At 36.4% G+C, this 22,612-nt stretch overlaps 2 protein-coding genes across 10 annotated transcripts in view; one reads left to right on the top strand and one right to left on the bottom strand.

Annotated features, from left to right (window-relative positions):
• The window catches only part of ARSK (arylsulfatase family member K), a 35,271-nt gene extending 17,360 nt beyond the window's left edge, over positions 1-17,911 (bottom strand). The window contains 4 exon segments of the mRNA XM_033109789.1: positions 397-679; positions 8,076-8,235; positions 11,752-11,881; positions 17,677-17,911. Of these exon segments, the coding sequence (XP_032965680.1) occupies positions 397-679; positions 8,076-8,235; positions 11,752-11,881; positions 17,677-17,814 (711 nt within the window). The 5' untranslated portion in view covers positions 17,815-17,911.
• A 139-nt stretch (positions 17,912-18,050) lies between these two features.
• The window catches only part of SKIC3 (SKI3 subunit of superkiller complex), a 75,606-nt gene continuing 71,044 nt past the window's right edge, over positions 18,051-22,612 (top strand). For 3 of the 9 annotated variants that reach the window (XM_033110163.1, XM_033110158.1, XM_033110159.1), the window contains exon 1: positions 18,057-18,119. Coding sequence is in view for 1 of the 9 variants with exons in the window: in XM_033110157.1 (XP_032966048.1) it covers positions 18,073-18,119 (47 nt within the window). In the remaining 8 variants the exon portion in view is untranslated. Of the gene's footprint in view, positions 18,120-18,156; positions 18,335-18,558; positions 18,735-22,612 lie in introns of those variants that run through there. The other 6 variants (XM_033110165.1, XM_033110164.1, XM_033110162.1 and 3 more) reach the window with 5 other exon arrangements.

The raw sequence follows: 22,612 nt of genomic DNA, 5'->3' as shown, positions 1-22,612 counted from the left end.
GGTCGTCTAACTTTTTCACGCAACATTTTCAGCACTTCCAAATAATAAACTTGGTTAACTGTCTGTCCAGTTGGTACAAATTCATAATGAAGAATCCCTTTGATATAAAAAAAGGTTGGCAACATCATTGCAATAAATTCGCGAACTTAATTGTCAGACTTCGTATTATATGTAAATGTATCTAATTCAGAAATATGTTTCTAAGTTGTAACACTTATTTCTGTAAAATTGCCCCTTCAATTTTCATCAACCAGTTGTTGGTCAATTTGATTTAATGAGAATATACAAGTTTCAAAACTTTCTTTAAATATGATAATAAAAGAATTAGTGAGTAAATACTAGTGACTTACAGATATAATGTTAAATTCTACTTTTGAGCACACATAGAGTACTTACTTTTTTAAGCCAATAAAGAGATGTGTGAAATGTTGAAGATCCAAAATTTTCTCCTGAAGATGGTGAAGGATAAGGGTGTGGTAAATTTAATCCCAAATACAGCACAAATGGTTGAGTGCTATTAACTGCTTCTTTTCTTAACCAATTTACTGCTCTGTCTGTAGTCTCCCAGTCCCCTTCCATTACTCTTACTTGAGTCTTTTTAGGGATAAGATTAACCATAGGCCTGCCTTCTTGTCTGAGTAAGAAAGCAACATCTCTTGTCCATGCTTCCACACGATTGCTGAGGGGGCAAAAAGACAGATACACTGTAATGTATTAAAAAAGTTTCAAAAACTAAGTACAGTAGTACCTCGGTTTTTGAACGTCTCTGTTGACGAACATTTCATAAATTTTATGGATCTATGGTATCATTAGATAGTAAAATTCATGCTAAATTGCTAGTTTAGGTGTTGATTTTAAAGGTCTGGAAGGGATTAATCCATTTACATTACTTTCTATGGGGAAACTGTGCCTCGGTATTCGAACGTTTCAGAACTCGGATAGTCTTCCGGAACAGATTATGTTCGAAAACCAAGGTAGCACTGTAAAAACATAGGAAAGTAATATGGAAATCGATTTTTGGATTCAGTCATGTAAATATTGAGATAATTACATGAGATATCATTAAGAAAGTTATCAAGAATTGTAAATTCAAAAATCAGGAAAAAAATAAGAATAAACATTCAACTATGTGTTCTTTAAGATTATTTAGAAAGGGTACTTTTTCTTACAACAAGACATTTAGGAAAACAAAGATGTTTTGGATTCCTAGTACTTCTGAATTTTCTAGCGTTTTGTCTTTTTTTTTTCTGTTAGAAAAAGAGAAATAGTATTTCTAACCCAAAGCTACTATAATTTTCTCCTATCAATAAATCTTTATATTTTAAAAATACTACATCCTATGTGCACCTTATGTGTTTCTGAAGTTTCATATTTTAACTTGTTTCCAGCTGTATCTTTTCACATTATAAGAATAATTTTAACTATGATCTTAGCTGTCTAAGCTAATAGTGCTGGAAATTTCTTATCCATTATCATCTATATTTTTTTATTTGCTGATTTAAAAATTAAACAATTCAATCAATTCAGCTTCTCTAAATCTTTAGTCTGTCTTATTTAACTACTTGGCGAGTAGCAATACTTAGTACTACTCTTTCTCGATCAATGTATATTTAGCTGGCATAATTGTTTAGGAAGCAGTTCTGGACATTTCTAATAAGCTTGTTTTCATAAGTTTCAGTTGAGGCAGGCACCTCTGTCGTACCCTCTCAATTAAGAGTTTTAAAAATTCAGATACCAATGTAGAAAGGAAGACTATTTTATATTGAGACACAATACTCCATGTAAGGAAAATTTCAAACCATATAAAACGACCACTGGCCCATAGATGAGCTGATATAGAACTTTTATCTGCCTTTTGAAGGCAGGTGAAGAAATTTAAGTGGCCATAATAAAAATACAATTTTTCGTAGTAGGCACTCAATATGTTTTGATAAATATAATGAAAACTAGAATTTCATTGGAATTATAGCTAACAGATTCTAATTAATTCTGTCTAGCACAAGGAAAACCCTAAAATAGTAAGGTTTATAAAATGCATCATAGCTATCGAAACAATGTAACAGTTTCTCAGTGTTTTGCTTAAGTCATTGTTGAAATCTCACTGTATGTGATGAGTATTAGAGTTATTGCAGGGGAGTGGGATGTAGGGGTTTATTACATCAACTGTACTTGTGCTAGAGCTCCAGGATGTTAAGAAACAGGACACTGAAATTTGTACAGATATTGAGGAACCACAGTGGTTTCTTTTCAACCAAGGAGTTTTACATGGGAAAATATGGCTGATGAATTATTAAAGGAAGCAAGAAAATTATAGGCAAGCTTGTAACACAACCTAACTAGTTGCCAGGTGTAATACTGTGATTTATAATGAGAAATAGATAGTTGGTCTTTCCAGCACAGAGCTCTGAAAACCCTTGGAATTTCCTAAGTGATGAGGGCAACAAAGGAGCCTTTTGTTTCTTTAACGAGGTTCCTTTCTGACCACACCTAAGGATGGGGCTGGTTGTGAGGAGAGCCAGCGAAGTGACCATCTTAGTGGCATCTTCTTTTGTCTTTTCATGGTTATGTGTACCTTTGGCGTGATTCCTGTAACTGCTGGTACTCAAGTAGAGATACAACAAATCATTTCAGCATTACTAGGGCAGCAGGGAGAAGATTATGGTTGAAGGTAAAGATTCCTTTCTCATAATGTTCATTTTTTCCTCTTTTTTGGCTCCCCCAAGAATCTAGGATAAGTTGGCAAATTAATAGGGTAAGAGTTTGATTGGCCTGGGGTGGGCACTGACCTGAGGACCAGATCCTCAGGTCCTTAACCTCGTCAGAGATTATGATGGGGTCTGGGATAAAGTACCAGTTGGGACTATCATCCTTATTTATGGAATTTGAATTTGGAAAGAAGTCAGGTAACTACCTGGAAGTTACCCAGAACGTAACTATGAATGAGGTACAGGAAAAGTCATAAAGAAGGAGATGCAGCCTGAGTCAAAAAGGGTCATGCAGGTCAAAGGTATGGTAGGAGGTGATATGATTGAGAAAAGATCCAGATCAGAGAGAAACAAGTCATAGTCCTGTTAATGACAGAAAACTAGAATAAAGTTCCCCTAACTCCTGCTACTGAGGTCCTTAAAGCTGTGTTAGATTCACATTGACTCCCCAGTTCCATCTCTTGACACTAGTGTAACTACAGCCCCTGTTCTTGGAGTGATAATTCGAATCCCTTTCACTGATGGCAATTCTTACATTATGATCACATCTTCTCTATCGGGTATACCCCCCAGTCTTATGTAAGTGAGCTCAAGTGACTATTCTCCCAAACAAAAGAACTTAATTAGAAGAAATAGCATGTTCACACTACCATACTAAGTGCAGATCTGACCCAATTTAACTTATGAATAGAAGACTTATAAAAGGTACACTCTTATGTCTATCATGCTTGTAAGTAGTTAAATGATTTCATTGCTAAGAAATCTAATTTGGGGGCTGCCATAGTCATAATTAATCTTTGATAAATTTGCAAAATGTTCCTCTGCCTGCTAAAAGATGTTAAATCTTCAATCTATATTTCTGAGTATATGATTTTTCAAATTTAGAAAGATACATAGTCACTTTTCTGGCAATATTTTCTCTTAAAACAAATGCAGTGCCTAATAGATAGTAAGAGCTTAATAAATGATAGAGATCATTATTCTCTGGGTTACTTTGATCAAAGAAATTCAGTCAACACATTTTAAATTAGTTGATTTGAATGGTAATGGGGGCATGGATGACACACGACATGTCTGAATTATTTAAAATCTGTTAGATAACTAAAATTTGGCTAGTTAGCCCAGTGAGTTCTGTTCAAGGATGAAAAGAATAGAACAGAACAATTCCAGGATAATTATTATTTTTTTCAGAGAACCAACACTTTATGGAGACTATCGAATCATCTTCTCTGATGAAAAATGCCGGTTATTTTCTGCCAGCTGCCCGAGGCTATTATACGAGTCCTCCTCTCTTAATCTTCAAAGCCTGTACTTGGATGCCTCTCCTGTCCTCCATTTAAGTCTGGTGATGTTCTACTCCTGTGCGAGTTCATTAACTCTAAAATGCTATTAATGTACTTTTTAAAAAAAATGCATAGTATTAAGAAAAAATGTTGCCAATATGTAAGGGAATTTTGTAATTATCAATTGTAAGATGCATTGCAATTTTAGAGAATTTAAATTGTGAAAAATTGTGGACCTTAGAATAGGTTAAATATAGTACCTTATAGCCTTTTCTCCCACCCCTTAAAAAATTGATGTGATTGCTCCCTACTTTAAACAGAGCTCACTATGTTTTGCCCTGTACTGTAATTATCTAGACTTTGTTTGAACCTCTTCTTTTAAACCATAAGTCGCTTCAGTTAGGTCACACCTGGCTAATGCTAATAGTTAATTAAGTTAGAAAAGTTAAATCTCCACATTATTAAATAGTTTCAGACTCTTCTCAAGCAGATTGAGACAAACTTCCAAATTCTTAAATGGCTAACACTGGAAAAGTAGGAGATAAATTTCATTTTGGGCAACTAAACATAATACATTAAACTTTAGTAATTAAATGGGGGGAAAAATCCAAGAACTGGAATGACGGTGTAGGCTCAGAGCTACTATCACTCGCGTTACAAGAAACTGATGTAGCAGTTATGGCAGACGCCAATCTGAAGGTAGCCCCACAGGCTGCTGCTGTAGCCGAGAATCTGCTGCTCATCAGAAATGAGCGGGGCAGAATAACAAAACAAAACAGCAGGCGCTTGCACTAGTATAAAATACCATGTTGAGAATGCACCCAGCATTACTTAAGCTGTTCTAGATACTGAATATCAATAAATAATAAGGTGTGTGAGTGGGTGGGCGGGTGCATAGGGGGAGGTTCTAAAAAACTTCTAAAATGACCAAAGGAATGGATGTCTTTCTCTATTGTAAAAGAATAAAATAAGCGCATCTTTAGTATGGAGAAAACTGACCTAAACGTATATATGATCTTAGATACAAAATAATAGTAGATATATTCAGGTAAATACAGACTTATTCATTAGGCTGCGGAATCCTGCGGGACTGACAGAGAGCTGTACGGTTGCTGTTCTTGAGTGCTGTTGCTCTGCTCTCTATTTAGAAAGCCTGTGACGCTTGTCTGCTGGCCTGACGGAATAGGAAGAGTGGTGTTAGCAGCCTATGATTTGCTTCCCTTTGCTGTTTGCCAAGAGGCTCAAACTTAAAGAGTTTTTCCCATAGCAATTCTCTCAGTTTGGAAGTAGGCTTTTTATTTTTCATTTGTTTGAGAGTATTAAAAAATGGCCTATTGTGAATTGGCTTCAGAGAAACATTAAGCTATACGAATTGAGAACATATATAATTACCATGGTGGCCTCAAGGATGGTAAGCAGGGAACCTGGGCGTCTAATGGTTCTTACAGATTCAAAGCCTGTGCTCCTTCCACCACACTTACCTCCCCTCCCACACTTTCTTTCTGCTATGTTAGCCAAGCAGAGTAAGGGAAGAGCGTTTGGCACAGAAGGACTAGCTTGTGAAATGGTCCAGAGGTAGTAAAAAGCATGTTAAAGAAATTAAAGAATGACCAAGTGTGTACTGAGGGAGAGAAAGAGGGGCACGAAAAGAGACTGAAGGTAGGCAGGGGCTAGATTATGTAGGATCTTAGAAACGGTGTGGTGGATTTGAGATTTTAGCCTACCTGCAAAGAAAAACTGGTGAAAGATTTTAAGCAGGTAAGTCATTCAATCAGATGTATATTTTTAAAAGATCACAGTACCCGCTTATAGAAAATGAGTCAAATAGAAGAAAAGAATTAGAAGGCCATTCCAATAGTTTAGGCAAGAGGTAATAGTAGCTTGGTGGAGATGATGAGATGTGAACAAATTGGAGAAATATTTTAGAAGTAGAGCTGACAATATGTGGTAATGATTAGAAGACTAGGTGGTCAAGAGATGTCAGGATTACTTTGGGGTTTCCAGTATTAATATTGTTTAGCTTGTGGAAGACAGAAAAGGAAAGAAATTTAACATTAACCAGAAGAGCCAGATTAATACAGTAGGTCCTCACTTAATGTCCTCCATCATTTCTGTGACTTTAAGTGAAATGACATACAAGTAGAACGAAACCAATTTTACCAGTTGATACAAGCAAGCATTATGTTCCTAGAGCATCTCAACAACATTACTGAAATGATGGCGAACCAAAGGGCATTATTTGAAGACCTTCTCTACTCAGATTCTTCTAGATTATTTTAGTATCTGTTTACCCAAAATTTGTTGTATTAATTTCCTAGGGCTGCTATAACAAATTACCATATACTGGGTGGCTTAAAACAACAGAAATTTATTCTTTCACATTTCTGGAGGCTAGAAATCTGAAATCAAGGTATCAGCATGGTCATGCTCTGTCTACAGGCTCTAGGGAAGAATTCTTCCTTGCTTCTTCTTAGTTTCTGGTAACTCCTGGCAATCCGTCTTTTTAATTTATTTATTTATTTATTTTTTTGCTGGTAGCTGTGATCACTCCTGTCGCAGTCTCTTTCTTCACACTGCTTACTCAGTGTGTCTGTCTCCTTTTCTCTTAGAATAAGGACACTTGTCATTGGATTAGGGTGATTTCACCTGCAATCCTTAACTAATTACATCTGCAAATAGGATGTATTTCTGAGTAAGGTCACTTTCTGAAGTTCTAGGCGGACATGAAGTTTTAAGAAACACTGTTCATCGCACTACACTCACCATTATTTTATTGAATTTATTTGTCTGGTTCTTACTTATCATCATCATTAGCATCGTCCTCATCACTACTATTATTACCATAATTCTCAATTAACACCTGTTAGACAAGAGGTACTGCTCTAAGGTCTTAATATGTATTTGTGGCAGGAATCATACATGTTGGGAGACCCCCCCCATATCACACCCAAGTTCACTAGGGGGACGCATGGGATGCAGCAAATAGTTGTACTCATGGCTATGATGCATTACAGTGAAAGGACACAAAGCAAAATCAGCAAAGGGGAAAAAATGCTAGAATAAGTCCATAGGAAAGCAGGCATGAGTTTCCAAGTGGTGTCACAAAGGGCACACTTAATTCATCCAGCATCTACTGTGACAATACCTATGCAGTGCTGCCTACCAGGGAAGCTCAGTAGAGACTCATTAGAGACAGAAATTTATTCTCTCACAGTTCTGTGACCCAAGTTGTTGGGCAGATCATGTAGACACCCTCTTCCTAGCACGTACCAAATGTATAGAATCCCAGAGTGAAAGCAGGTGTTCAGCATAAACAGCGCTGTACAAACACTGTAGGTACATGGGAAGTCACTTTATCAGTTAGACAATGGAGGGAACACTCCAGAAATTCCAGTTTCCAGATGTCAGTGCAGGGCCAACTTTGAGAGCAGGCCTTTCTAACGATTGTAGTATCAGACCTACTGTGTTAGCTCTTTTCTGCACATATTATTTCATTTTACCCTCACAACAAAGAAATTACAGTTCATTAGTTTAGAAGTATTCCCAAGATTATACTGCTACAGGTTAGTATTAAATAGAGAAATTAGTATTCAAAAGTAAGCAATCTGATTCTAGATCTCTACTATTATCCACCGTGATTGGCTGCCTGGTTTTTTGAGGACTTAGTGAAATGAAAAAAAAAAAAAACAACACAAACCAAACAAACTTACAATAGACTCATGTTGAAGAGAACTGACAAAAGCAAGTAGCAAGAAGATTATGGTCTTTAAAACATATTGTAAAGTGAATAATAATGCAGTCATTATATAACAGAAACTCAGTAAAAATAAATCATGGGCTAAACAATTTTTAGACACTTTAATAGATCATTACTGTTTAAGAAAAACAAAATTACTAGCATATTGGCAATTTTAATACTTTAATAAGATTAAAGCAAGCTAAAGTTTTAGCCAAATTAACACAATTAAGGGATTAAGAGATTTACTTTTACCTTGGTGGAGAAACAAAAAACAAAAGTCAAAAAGAGTACACATATGTGCTATAGCAGAAAGGAGCCTATCGGGATTATTTTTGTTTTATTTTTTACCTAATGGAGTGATGTCCTGAAGTATAGTCCAGTTTTCCAAATTTTTGTGTTTGGTAACCATGCTTCTCCATGATATCCATCCATGTTGTATAATTTGGATCTAGCCCCTTAAAGTTATTCCAAGATTCTGTTAAGTGAGTGAAGAGGCCACTCCACAACGCTGAGGGAAGAAAGAAATTGGGGTTAATATATTATAGCTTAACAGTTTGTTTTAACTATTAAGACAATTACTGCAAGAGAGAATAGAGTCTACTAGTTCAGAGCTCATGCGCTGGGAAAAAAACACACGAACATATCTGCATTAGGTGCTTTATCTAACATTTCTGACTGCTACCTCATTTTATCAAGAGGAAAACTCTACAAGGAGTTACTATTTACATTTTACAGGTGAGTCTCTAAGGCTTACAGGTTAAGTTGTTTAAGGTAAATACACCTAGAATTAAACATAAAACCTGAGTCTAGAGTCCTCTTTCAGTCATAAAAATAATCACTAAGTATTTATTGGTTAATTTTCCAAGTCAGTCAATTGAAGTACAGATCCCGTTTTCTAACATCCTCAAGGATTTTCCCTATTCCTTTTCCTTGTACTGGCTTTCCACAAAATATTTAAGTGTCATAAGAGGTTAGTATGAATAATTATTAGGTTTGTGCAAAAGTAATTGCGGTTTAGAAGGTTAAAAATTGCAAAAACTGCAATTACGTTTGCACCAACCTAATATATGGCAACAAATTGGACAACTTAGAAGAAATGGATAAATTCCTAGAAACATACAACCAATCAAGACTGAATCATGAAGAAATAGAAAATTTGAACAGACCAGTTATGAGTAAAGAGATTGAATCAGTAATCAAAAACTTCCCAACAAAGAAAGGTCCTGGAGCAGATGGCTTCATTGGTGAATTCTACCAAATGTTTAAAGAAGAATTAATACCAAAGCTTCTCAACTTCTTCCAAAAAATAGAAGAGGAGGCAACACTTCCAAACTCATTTTAGAAGGCCAGCATTACACCGATACCAACACCATACAAGGACATTACAAAACAAAAAAAATTACAGGCTAACATCCCTAATGAACATAGATGCAAAAATCTTCAACAAAATATTAGCAAACTGAATACATTAAATTGCATTAAAATACATTAGCAAACAATACATTAAAAGGATCATACACCATGATCAACTGGGATTTATTCCCGGAATGCAAAGATGGTTTGAAAACTGCAAATCAAGCGTCAGAAAGAGAAATTAAGAAAACAATCCCATTTATAATTGTATCAAAAAGAATAAAATATCTAGGAATAAAATCAACCAAGGAAGTGAAAGATATGTACACTAAAAACTATAAGACATTAATGAAAGAAATTTAAGAAGATACAAATAAATGGAAAGATAATCTGTGCTCATGGATTGAAAGATTTAATTTTGTTATAATGTCCATACTACCCAAAGCAATCACAGATTCAATGCAATCCTTATCAAAATTCCAATGACATTTTTCATAGAAATAGAACAAACAATCCTAAAATTTGTAGGGAACCACAAAAAGACCCTGAATAGCCACAGCAATCTTGAGAAAGAAGAACAAAGCTAGAGGCATTATACTCCCTGATTTCAAACTATATTACAAAGCTATAATAGATACAGGTATCTATATCTCTATGTCTCACATTGTATATTGATATCTATATGTATATTTATGTCTATATCTTAGATATGGGAAGGAAATCCTGCCTCTTGTGACACCATGGGTAGACCTCAAGGGCACTATGCTAAGTGAATAAGTCAGACAGAGAAAGACAAATACTGTACGATCTCACATATACGAGTATGTGGAATCTTAAAAAAAACACACACCAAACTCATAGAAACAGAGCAGCCTGTGGTTGCCAGAAGCGGGGTTGGGGGAAATGGGTGAAGGTGGTGAAAATGTACAAACTTCCAGTTAAATATAAGTTCTAGGGATGTAATGTACAGCATGGTGACTACAGTTAATACCATATTGTATATTTGAAAGTTGCTAAGAAAATATATCTTAAAAAGTTCTCATCACAAGAAAAAAAATTTGTGATATGTGATAGATGTTAACTAAACTTGTGATAATCATTTCACAATACATACACATATTAAATGATTATGTTACACACCTTAAACTAATACAAATGTTATATGTCAATTATATCTCAATAAAACTGGGAAAAATCCTTCTTGCCCTTTTTCCATTTCTGTGTACACACATAATAGGGTTGAAGAAGCTTCCTTTTCTCATCTAACAAAATGCTTTATTTTTGAGGAGTGGGCTGGGGGATTACCTGGGTTTGAATCCCAATAATGCCAGTTACGGAGTGGCTTTTGGTAAGGTACTTAACCTTTCAGTATTTTAGTGTCTATCTGCAAAATGGGGATAATAACAATATCTACTTTAAGGAAATGTCAGGATTATATAAATGAACACATGTAAGGCACTTAGAATAGTGTCAGGCACACAGTAAGAATGCAATAAATGTTAATTTTCATTACTATTATTCCTTCTCTTTGTTCAAACTCTTCAAAATACTTCTTGCAGGAAAAGCGTCACTTAACAGTTTTGAAACCTAAGGAGTTAAGTGAGCACTTTTGTGTTCATTATTACATTGGATGCACAGGGAACAACCCTGTGAGATACACAGCATATACAGCTTTTGTAGCTAAGGCAACTGTGTGACTTGTTTGACACGACCCATCGGGGATTCAAACCCAGGGCATCATCACCTCACCCTTGTCCACTGCTCATTCCATGTACTCAATTAAGAATATAAAATTAACAAAACTGTTTTTTAATATACCTAGTCCCTCATCATTGAAATATAATTTATCATATAGTTTAGCTTTCCTTTAATCATTGGTGATTATATAGTTGATAGTGCTGAAAATGTAGGTGAAGAAACTTGTGACTCAAATCAGAGAGAATATCATGCAGGGAACTTACAGACAAAAGCAAATCGCTGAGTGCTATTTATGGGATCCAAATGCCAAAATCATATATTATAGAGAGGAAAACAACTCTGTTAAGGAAGAGACAGAATTTATAAGAATGGCAGTTTTCCCCTATTTCTCAGTTACTTATGGTTTAATGTCACTGACATTTTGCCATTAAAACTGTGCCTATTTGTTAAATTACTAAAATAAATGTGAACAATTAGGTTTCGGGTAGAAGTGAATTGAGACTTAAAAGAGAGATAAGTATGTAATCTGAAATGATGTGGAAAAATTCAAATAAACATATGTATGAGAAGTTCTAACTACTTTGTGGGATACTCTGAAGTCCCCTCCCAATTCCCGGTACTCTTACTGAAAAACTTTCTTGGAAATAGAACTCTTCTAGGATATATGAGTATTTCCTCATTTGCTTGTACAGTCAAAATATTCTTAGTCATCAATCATAAGACAATGAAACAGTAACACATGAGTTAAATACCATTTTAGATGATAAAATTTCCTACTCTTGAAAAATAAACTCAAAATTCTAATAACCCCAATACCCAATACATATTTTAAAACACACATCACTTATATGAAATTTTTTTATTAGATGCCAAATATGGCTTCTTATACTACTTTTGGGTGTAAGTTTTTAAATTGTAAAAACATTTTCAGTGTGTGGCCACTTTCTTCCATTAATATTAAGCATGTTCATACCTGCGCGTGATGGGCAACAGATTGGAGAGTTTGTGTAGGCGTTCAGAAAGGAAGTGCCATGTGCTTTCATGAAGTTGATAAAAGGAAGTTTCACTACTTGACTTCCTGGAAAAAATGTTAACCTTCCATCCTGGAATAAAGAAATTTAATTAACACTGATTGTATCACAAAAGAAAATTATTTCCTTTAATTTTATCCACAAAATTCACAAGTAGCAGAAGACTTTAATATGATCCTAAGAATCCTCAAAATATAAAAACAAGTATAGACAACGATATCAGTATCTGAGAGTTGAAGGCAGTGTTACACTTGGATTCATCTGAATGCAGTAAGTAAATTAAAGGACTTCCTGGGAAGTTCTTTTGGGGGATGATGGACTGATTGAACCAATATTTATTGAGTATTTACAGTGTGCTAAGCACTGTGAAAAATCTAGAGATACGATCTGGAGATGAAACAGAAAGCTTACAGTCTAGTCGGGGAGGCAAAACACCTGAGATACAGAATAAAAAAGGAGACCTACTTTTGATAAGAGTGGACAGGAAAGGCTTCTCTGGGAAGTATGAGACCTAAAGAATGAGAAGGAGCCAGTCATTCAAATAGTTTAAGGGGCATGGAAAGTTAGAGATACCTGCGAGTGGAAATATCAATTAGGGAGCTAGACAAATGAGCCTGAAGATTAGAAGAGATGTTTGGGTTGGAGATACGCACTTTGGAATTGAATTGGGAATTGAAGAACTCCCCTTGGTAAAGAGCAAAGACAGAAGAAAGAATATTCTAGTCCTGGAGTTATAGCTTTGAATGTTTTCAATATAATTATAAATAAATTCAAGTACAGTTTTAAAAAATGAGCCAATCCAAGATACAGGATATACTTAAACCCTTGAGTTGTCTGAGACTTCCAAGTGGATATATATAAAGTAGGCTGATCTATGTCAAGGCTAGGTCCTCTGGGTCAAGATTACTGCCTGAGATATATTAGGCACTCAAAAAATACTTAGCGAGTGAAATGAAATGAATCTTTAATCTAGAGCTGTTCAATTTATGAAAGACAAATTTAATATGTTCAAAATTCAACAGTGTACTTTTGCAAAGTTTAATACACCTGGATTAAGTACATCAATGGCAAGATTTGTATTTGATTGAGTTCTAAGGAAATATTTAAATTATGCTACACATATTCTCAGTGTCAAAAGCATGCCAATAATACTCTAAATGAAGATCAACTTTATTATACTATTAGAGAAAAAATTAAACACTTTCTATTATAGAAATTTTGGTTTTTTAACTTCATGCAGTTTTTATACACTAGCAAATATTTTTTTAAAAGGCTACAACAGGTACCACTGATAATGGCATCAATGGGAGATGGTCCACATAATAATTCAGTCTGAGAAATGGATCTTAACATGGCTATTTGATGACAAACACAGAGAAAGTGAGTTTTCCTTCATATGGTGATGTCATTTACAATGGATAATCAGTCATACGTCAAAGTACGGTTCTATCTAAATTTAGTTGGGAGAGAGAATCTTTCAAGATGGCTTTCAGGATAACTTCCATAATTTACTAATAGCCCATGTCAGTTTTCTCAAAGCCATTCCTATGGCTCAAACAAATTAAGTATTCTGATACTGGGCATTTAAAAAAATAAAAAGAGGCCCATTGATTGCCTTTCTACATAAAGGTGACAGAGATGATACCAAATTGCCTTCATGTCTGCATTCTGCTATTATTCTTGACTCTCAGGGACCCACCAACTTTCCCCTTGGATGGATGAGCCTTTTGGTAGCTATGATTTTGTGATTTGGATTGCTCCTTCTAGAACCATGACTTGGTATTCAGTTCCTCATCATTCTGGGCCAGGGAAAACCAGTGATGTTTAGATTGTAAGGCATCATTTTAACGACAGAATGTAACAGTAGCTTTAACTGTCTGATCTGTGATCACAGCAGGACTGTGCATATGTTCTTCGCAGATCGGTGCATCAGACGCATGAGGTTCCCACTACATATTCCAGTCCCACCTCCCACTCCTGAAACATCAACGAAACTATAACCAATGCAGGTGCGGGGGTCGGAGGACAGAGGCAGAGAGGATGCTTATATCCTTGAAGACACAGACAGAGGTGCTTCTTTTCTTTCTTAAAAACGAGTTTATTAAGATATAACTCACGTACCATACAATACACCATTTAATGTGTACAATTCAATGATTTTATATATTCAGAGAACATTCTCATTCCAAAAAGAAACTCTGCACTCCTTAGCCATCATCCTCGTATCCTCCCATTCCCCCATATCCTAGGCAACTGCTAATCTTTCTGTCTCTACAGATGTGCTTCCTCTGGACATTTCTTGTAAATGGAATCACATAATATGTGGTCCTTTGTGAGTAGCTGCTTTCACTTGGCATAATGACTTCTAGGTTCATTCACATTGCAGCATTTATCAATACCACATTTATTTTTTATCGTTGAATAATATTACTATATTTTTAAAAATCCATTTACCAGTTGATGGATATTTGCGTTGTTTCCATTGTTTGGCAGTATTATAATACTGCTATGAACATTCACATATAAGTTTTTGTGTAGACGTAGGTTTTGATTTCTCTTGGATATATACCTAGAAGTAGAATTGCTGGATCATATGGTAATTCATGTTTAACCATTTCAGGAATTGCTAAACTGTTTTGCAAAGTGGCTACATCTTTTTAGATTCCCACCAGTAGTGTGAATGAGGGTTCCAATTCCCTCAGATCCTAGCCGACTCTAATTATTGTGTCTTTTTGATTATAGCCATCTTACTGGGTGTCTCATCGGGTTTTGATTTACATTTCCCTAATGATTAATTATGTTGAGTATCTTTTCATGTGCTTAGAGGCCATTTGTTTATTGTCTTTGGAGAAATGTCTGTTCAGATTTTTTGCCCGTTTTTTAATTGCTTAATTCAAGGTCACAAAGATTTGCACCTATATTTTCTGTAAGAGTTTAACAGTTTTAGCTTTTAGTTTTGATACTGATTCATTTTGAGTTAATTTTTGAAAATGGTGTGAGGCAGGGTCCAACTTCATTCTTTTGCATGTGGATATTTAGTTTCCCCAGCACTATTTGTTGAAAAGGCTATTCTTTCCCTATTAAATGATCTTGGGACCTTTGTTGAAAATCGACTATAAACATGAGTTTATTTCTGTACTTTCAATTCTAGTCCATTGATCTATATTTCTATCCTTATGCCAGTAACATACTATCTTGATTTCTGTAGTTTCTAGTAAGTTTTGAAATTAGAAAGTGTAAATCTTCCAACTTTGTTCTTGTATAAAATTGTCTTGGCTATTCTGGGACCCTTGAATTTCTATATGAACTTTAGGCTGGGTTTCTCTATTGCTGCAAAAACACCATAGGGATTTTTTTTAAAGATAGCATTGAATCTGTAGATCAATTTGGTGATTATTACTATATTAACAATATTAAATCTTCTGATCCATGAACATGGGATGGTTTCCCATTTATTTAGGTGTTCTTTAATTTCTTTCAATAATGTTTTATAGTTTTCAGAGTATATTAACTGTATTTCTTAGGTTAGATTTATTCCTAAATATTTCAATCTTCTGATGCTATTTTAAGTAGAATTATTTTCTTAATTTTATTTTTAGTTTGCTCATCAATCAAGTGTATAGGAATACAACTGAGTTTTGTATTTGATCTTGTATCTTGCTAAACTTAATTTATTAGTTCTAATAGTTTTGTAGTGGATTCCCAAGGATTTTCTCTATATAAGATTATGTTATCTGTAAGCAGAGATGCTTCTTCCTTTCCAATTTGGATGCCTTTTATTTCATTTTCTTATCTATCTCCCTGACTAGAATCTCTAGTATAATGTTGAATACACACAGTAAGAACAGATACACTTGTCTTGTTCCTGATCTTTGGGAGAAAATATTCAGTCTTTTACAATTAAGTATGTTATTAGCTGTGGCTTTTTTGCAGATGACCTTTATCAGACTGAGGAAATTCTCTTCTATTTCTAGTTGGCTGAGTGCTTCTCTCATGAAGTATTGTTGAATTTTGTCAAATACTCTTTCTGCATCTACTGAGATGATCATGTGGCTTTTGTCCTTTATTAGATTAACACAGTGTATTACATTAACTGATTTTCAGATACTAAACCCATGTTACATTCCAGGGATAAATCCCACTTGGTCATGGTATCTAATCCTTTTTATATATTGCTGAATTGAATTTGCTAGTATTTTGTTAAGGATCTTTGCTTCTACCTTGTTTCCCTGAAAATAAGACCTAGCCAGACAATCAGCTCTAATGTATCTTTTGGAGCAAAAATTAATATAAGACCCTGTATTATATTAACATTATATTATATTATACTATATCGAGTCTTATCTTAATATAAGACCTGGTCTTATTTTACTATAGTAAGTAAGACCGGGTAAGACTGGGTCTTATATTAAATTTTGCTCCGAAAGATGCATTAGAGCTGATTGTCCGGCTAGGTCTTATTTTTGGGGAAACCTGGTATATTCATAGGAGTTATTAGTCTGTGCACAATATTTATGTACTTATATACACAAATACTATATAAAAATCTATGTATTCTTTACTATGTATACTTTACTTAAAAAAATAACAAACCAAATATCGCAGTCATCTTTGGAAGTTTCTAGGATGTTGGGATGTACCACCTGGATTCTTTTTTAGGAATGAAAGCTTGCCTCTGCTGAAGACAGTTGCCTTGCCAATGATCATGCCCCATTCTGGGAGCAAACTGATGGCCATCCAACATGAGAGTACAAAGACCTGGTCCCCTCACCACAACGGGATACAGTTCCAAAGCATCCTGTTAGTTTGAGAATTACACCTATGATCAGCTGAGGTCTCCATTGACACAGCAACAAAACTCAACTTCTCTCTCTCCGGGCAATCCTGCTTCCTTCTTCTCCCTTTGATCTCAACAGCACTCTCTAGTAAACCTCTCTTACATTCCTTTTCAATTGTGCCTGTTCTCTTAAGTTTAGATAATCATAAAGATTACTTTAACATTCTCAACAAATTCTATGGGCATATCCAGATAACGTAACTTTAATCACTATTGGTCAATCTAGGAGAAAGGCAATACAATGTGACATAGTGATTAAAAGGATTTTGGTGCCAGACATGCTTAACGCTATCGATCTCTGTGACCACAGTAACACCCAGTGATAATGAACTAATGTTATAATTAGTAACCAAACATTTGTCCAAGCGGTTGTTTTAAAATCATGGATAATACTGAAAGTATCACGTAGTATTGATAGTAGTTTTTGGAAAGTTCCAAAAAGTGTTCAAGTTTAGGATTAAACAACAACACCCATGCATATAATGTCACCGGAATATAAGGGAATGGATCAAATTATATCAACTAATACAATTCAATCAGCACTAACAGGATTATCAGGTACCTGGGTAATAAAAATGTTAACTTTCTTCACTTCTCACCCACACATTAATTCCTGCAAACTTGAGGTGAACTGGTAAAAGACAGCTAGAAAGCTAACAAGCTTTTATGGAGATGCAGAGTGTTATTTTCCCCCCCTCTATTAAATCAAACGGGGTATGAAAAGTTCATTAGTAGTGGTGAAATAATTTAGTGGGTCGAGGCTAGCAGTAAAAATGAAAAGAAAGATTTGCAAAGACTCTATTAAGTGTACTTTATTTACTAAAGTATTGTTTTGTATGTATTATATGCCTATCTATGTCGTGTTATGTGTGTATACGGGGCCTCAAGACAAAATGCATTTCTTTGTATCAGGGGTAAAACATGTTTGAAAGTTTCAGATTCTGCTCCCCAAAGCCTGAAGCACAGGAAAGGCTGAGGGCCGACAGCGGATCTCGAGCGGGGCGCCCCCCAGCCTCCTCCCGGTACTTACAAAGGAGTCGCTCACAACTAGCACCACGTTAGGTGTATCGGGCCAAACCTGAGCTGCTTCCCGCCTCTGCCCACTTGTCCCGGGAGCTGGTGCTGCCAGAGCACTGACTGCGACCACAGACACCCATAGCAGCAGCATCGCAGGGCGCGGTTGAGAGCCCAGCCACTGGGCGCTGGGCCCGCCTCCTCCCTCGGGGAAGATGTGAGCCGGGATTGCAGTTTTGTTTTCGCCTAGCGCTTCACCCGCAGAACTACAATTCCCGTCAGGCTTGGAGTAGGCACATGCGCAACGGAGGTACCCCATGCCTTAACTCTCGTTAAGACTCTTTAATCAAATATCGAACAAACTAAGATCCAGCCCCTTCCAGTCACGTGAGCGATGCTTGGAGAACTGCGCATGCGCTCAGATTCCAGACTTGGCGTTTATTGGAACATCTGTCCCAGGTAGGATCGGGTCCCTTTTGCAGAAGTTGGAGTAGGTACGCGGTTGAAATGGTTGAAATGAAAACCTAGAGAGAGAAGGATCAGGGGCCGGGGCTGCTCGGTTTGCGCCGAACGAGCGTGCCGAGTGTTAGGCGAGACGGTGATGATGTGGCGGCGCATCTGTCACTGAAGTTGGATCGGCGGTTCTTTGTGGGGCTTTGGCTGGACCGCCACAGGTACGATATGGATACTGTGGAGCCCCTCCAATACCTTCCCCTAAGGAAGTTTGTAGCCTGCCGCATCTTCGTCCCGCCTCTGCCCGTGCAGTCAGAATGTACTGTGCTCCGGTGGGGGGAGCGTTGGGGCCTAGTTGTTATAATAAACTTTCAGGTTCTAGGCGGGACCTAAAGGCTTAGGTGCAGCTTGTCTCCACAGAGAAACCGAACACGCTCATAGAGGAAGAAATGCTGGGGCAGTATGACGTGTTCGATTAATTGACGTAGGTTCAGAATACCATTGTTTGGCTGCAGAAAAATCGCCGGTCCTACTTGACTGTTGAACTCTCTTGGAAAAGTCTGGAAGAAGCAGATTTCTGTCCCAGAGCCCCATTTCTGATTTCATTTATCATAGTTTCAGGTATATAATTTGCGTATCACGTTAGTCATTTTAATATTTTGACAGGAAAAGGGGGGCATTGTAGTACTTTTTTAAAACATAAAATCAACTCTTCATACTAATGTCTGACAGTGTTTTTGCATAAAATAATTGTAATAAGCAACAGACCTTATTTAATATATAACATTCATTATGTGATGAGCACTATACCAAGCATTTATTGAGCCCTTACTGTGTCCCGGTTACTTTTAAGTGGAGTGTTTTCCATAATCCTCACTTTCACCATTTTGCAGATAGAAAAACTGTGGCTTGGACAGGTTAAATGACTTGCTCAGGATCACACCGGGAGCCAGTTTGAGTAGGACTTGAATTTGTGAAGTCTGTGCCCTAACTCACTCACTACTATGCTCAGTCTCTAGTTAATTACATGTCATTACATTCTGCTGAGCTGAATATCAGTGAAGCAGAATTGTTAATCAAGCAGCATGCTAAAGATCTGTGGGTGGGTACAAACATATAAACAATAGTCCCTGTCCACAAGGAACTTACACTCTAGGGAAACAAAAGTGAAATACTAGTATAGCATAGAAGGTAATACACATAGGCTATCTTGTGAACGGGATATGTTGTAAAAATTTGCTGAGTCACTTTAGAATATAGAACACATTTTACTGTAGAAACAATGTTGACTGACCTTTAGATTCTTAAAAAAATGTATTTAACTTTGTCTGTGGCGTAGTACTGATTCTGTGAACTATGTATACTCTCCATGGCCTTGTTTTCACAGAACATGTATTCTGAATTCCTGGTCAGGATGGCAGGAATACATCTTTTTCTTACTTTCTCTCCCCTTGATGGTGTTACTTTCTCTCCCCTTGATGGTGTTGGTGGGAGCTGGTACTGCAGTGAGGTGGAGCAAGATGGATATTTTAGAGCCCCAGACACACAGTGCTGGAAGAATCTTTTTTTTTTTTTTTTTTTTTAAGATTTTATTGGGGAAGGGCAACAGGACTTTATTGGGGAACAGTGTGTACTTCCAGGATTTTTTTCCAAGTCAAGTTGTTGTCCTTTCAGTCTTAGTTGTGGAGGGCGCAGCTCAGCTCCAGGTCCAGTTGCCGTTGCTAGTTGCAGGGGGCACTGCCCACCATCCCTTGGAGGGAGTCGAACGCCTGAGCCACCGGGCCAGCCCCTAGAAGAATCTTAAGAGGCTTCTAGTCCTACTTCTCATCTGACATTCAATTTGTCCTACAACATTCCTGCCAAGTGGATTGTCCAGTCTGTGCTTTTTCATCTCCAGTGATGGGAAATACACTTCCTTTGAGCAGCTCATTCCACATTTGTACAGGTCTAATTATTAGAAGTTCTTATTTTGAGCTGAAATCAGTCTTTCTCTACTTTTAACCATTCATAGTCCCTTTCTCTTCACTTTTCCATGAATAATCTCTTCCTTTCAATAACCCTTCTGATCTTTTCCCTGCCAATTTTTCTTCCCCAGTTCCTTCAGCTGGTTATTATATAATTTCAGATTTCTTCATTACTTTGATCACTCTTTTCTGGACATAGAGCATTTTTGCTAATCAGTAACTAATCCTATTAGAAGAATTGCGAGTGTGCATCTCTATGTGGTACATGTACCGTGTTTCCCTGAAAATAAGACCAGGTCTTATATTAATTCTTGCTCCAAAAGATGCAATAGGACTTAGGTTCTGGGGATGTCATCCTGAAAAATCATGCTGGGGCTTATTTTCCAGTTAGGTCTTATTTTCGGGGGAAAATGGTATGTATATGTGTGTTGCAGTGAAGGTCGGGGTTCTATTAGATGTTAAGTCATCAGTTAAAGATTTGATGTTAGGGATGCTTGTGTTAGTGAAATACTTAACTCTGCAGTTCAGAAAAGTCTTCAGTTGAAAGTCTTGGTCTAGGTTTCTGTTCTTCATAGTTCTTTTAATGTCCAAAATACCACAGCACTATATTCTGCCTTAAGAAAAGGAAGTTAAGTATGCAGTTAGTGACTATGTGGAATAAATTCAGTATTGTCTTCACCTGCTGTGATTCTGTGACTATTTATTGAATATCCGCAATGTACCAGACACTAGGAAATAGGAGAGTAATAAAAATAATCTTTGCTCTTAAGGAATTCTAGGCTAATTGTGGAAAACACACACACACACCTGTAAATTTAATAACTATAAAAGTTATCAGAAAGTCCAGTTAATTGCCAAACAAACCCCAAACCAGAACATCCCAAATTGTGCGTTGGAGAATGCTAGTGTGCTTCAAAATGTTAATTGCTGATCATTAACATAAATGTTCCATAGTAACATAAGTTGCAAAGTTGCTGGGTTAAAGTATCTTTAGGTCTTTACTATAGGACTTCTCAGAGCCTTTGAAATGCGAATATACATTGTAACTTTCAAAGAGTGATTTAGCTATATAATGGGCAGTATTCACAAAGTTACTAGGCCCTACATTAATACCTCTAAGCACTTTAATGTTTCTTTGGAGATGTTGATATAGATAATAAGTGTTACAAAGTTCAGACTAGTGTCAGATTCATTTGAGAAGGCTTTACGCTTCACACTTGAATGTGGCTGTGAATTACAGCAGCATTTGAGTAGACAGAAGCAAGAGTGGACAGGCTCAGTGGGAGAAGGAAAGATGTAAATGTGGAAAGCACTACGGGATGGTGTAAAAAGGAATGTGAGCTAATCCTGAAAAGGAGAGTCTTCCTTTCTTACTTTAGCAGGTGGAGAAATTCTGCTTCTGGCAGTGGGGAAACTAAAAACTAAATGTTTTTGTATAGGCTTTGGAGGCTGGAAAATCATAGTACCCAATAGGTGTTGGATATGTAAGGAATTCTGAAGATGTATTACCTTTATTTAGGGATTTTTTTTTACCTGGGTGAGAGGACACATCTACATAGGACAATAAAAAGCATCTGTTAAGTTTTAGTTGAGTAACTCAACCAATAATGCTTCAGTGGTTCAGAAGGGGGGTGGTGTCTGCTGCAGGCTTTGGTCTAGTATTTGTATACTGACTACTTTGAAGAGAATCTTGTGTTTAATGATAGTTGTCTTTCGAGACACATAGGCAGGGAGGTTACTTCTTGAGAGATCAAGGAAGGAGGAGGTTTTGGGATTTTAAATGTGTAGAGAACATATATAATAACTACTGTGGGTTAGGAATGGGGGAAAAAGTAGTGTAGTTAATTGAGAGGGTGGCAGTACATAAGGAAAACAGAAGTAATATATATTGTGTTCAGGCATTCCATCTATGTAAATATCAAGTAATTGAGGTAATCCTCACTTTACCAATGAGGAATAGGCTTGGAGTTGTGAAGTAAGGAGCCCAGGTTCTGATGGAACTTGAAACCAGATCTTTCTGATTCCTAAGCCCCTTTTCAACCAGGTTAAATCTTGGCTTGGTGGGTGAATATAGCAGAATGAAGAGGCAGGCAAAATATGGCGTATTTTGTAAGAACAGAGTTGAAGTGACTCAGTAATATTATATAGTCAGGTTGGGTAGGGAGGGTAATCGAGTGTAGGTGGGTGGGGGCTCAAAGAAATTAGTGATGTAGAGAGTCAGGTTTTAACATTGTTTTACCTCCCCACCCCCTTGTTTTAACTTTTACTTTCCTAAATATTGTTTGGATCACAATACTTTGTTTTCTTTACTATATAATGCTTTTCTGTGGAACTAACCATTCTATTTAAGTATATAGCTAGTATGTTTTAGTCCAGTAAACTTACTTTCTGTTTTTTGTTCATCCCCACCTGCTTCATCTAAATTTTGTTCATTTCCTAATTCTAAAGTGGCATTTTGTTTTCAATGTTATTCAGGTTTTCAAAACCACCTCCATTCTCTCCATGAAGCATTCTAGATTAGTTTTGTTTGACAGA

Source organism: Rhinolophus ferrumequinum, chromosome 7 (assembly GCF_004115265.2).
Source record: "Rhinolophus ferrumequinum isolate MPI-CBG mRhiFer1 chromosome 7, mRhiFer1_v1.p, whole genome shotgun sequence".
NCBI classification, from domain to species: domain Eukaryota; kingdom Metazoa; phylum Chordata; class Mammalia; order Chiroptera; family Rhinolophidae; genus Rhinolophus; species Rhinolophus ferrumequinum.
The sequence above is the reverse complement of the archived record's forward strand: the minus strand, read 5'-3'. Positions and strand labels throughout refer to the sequence as shown.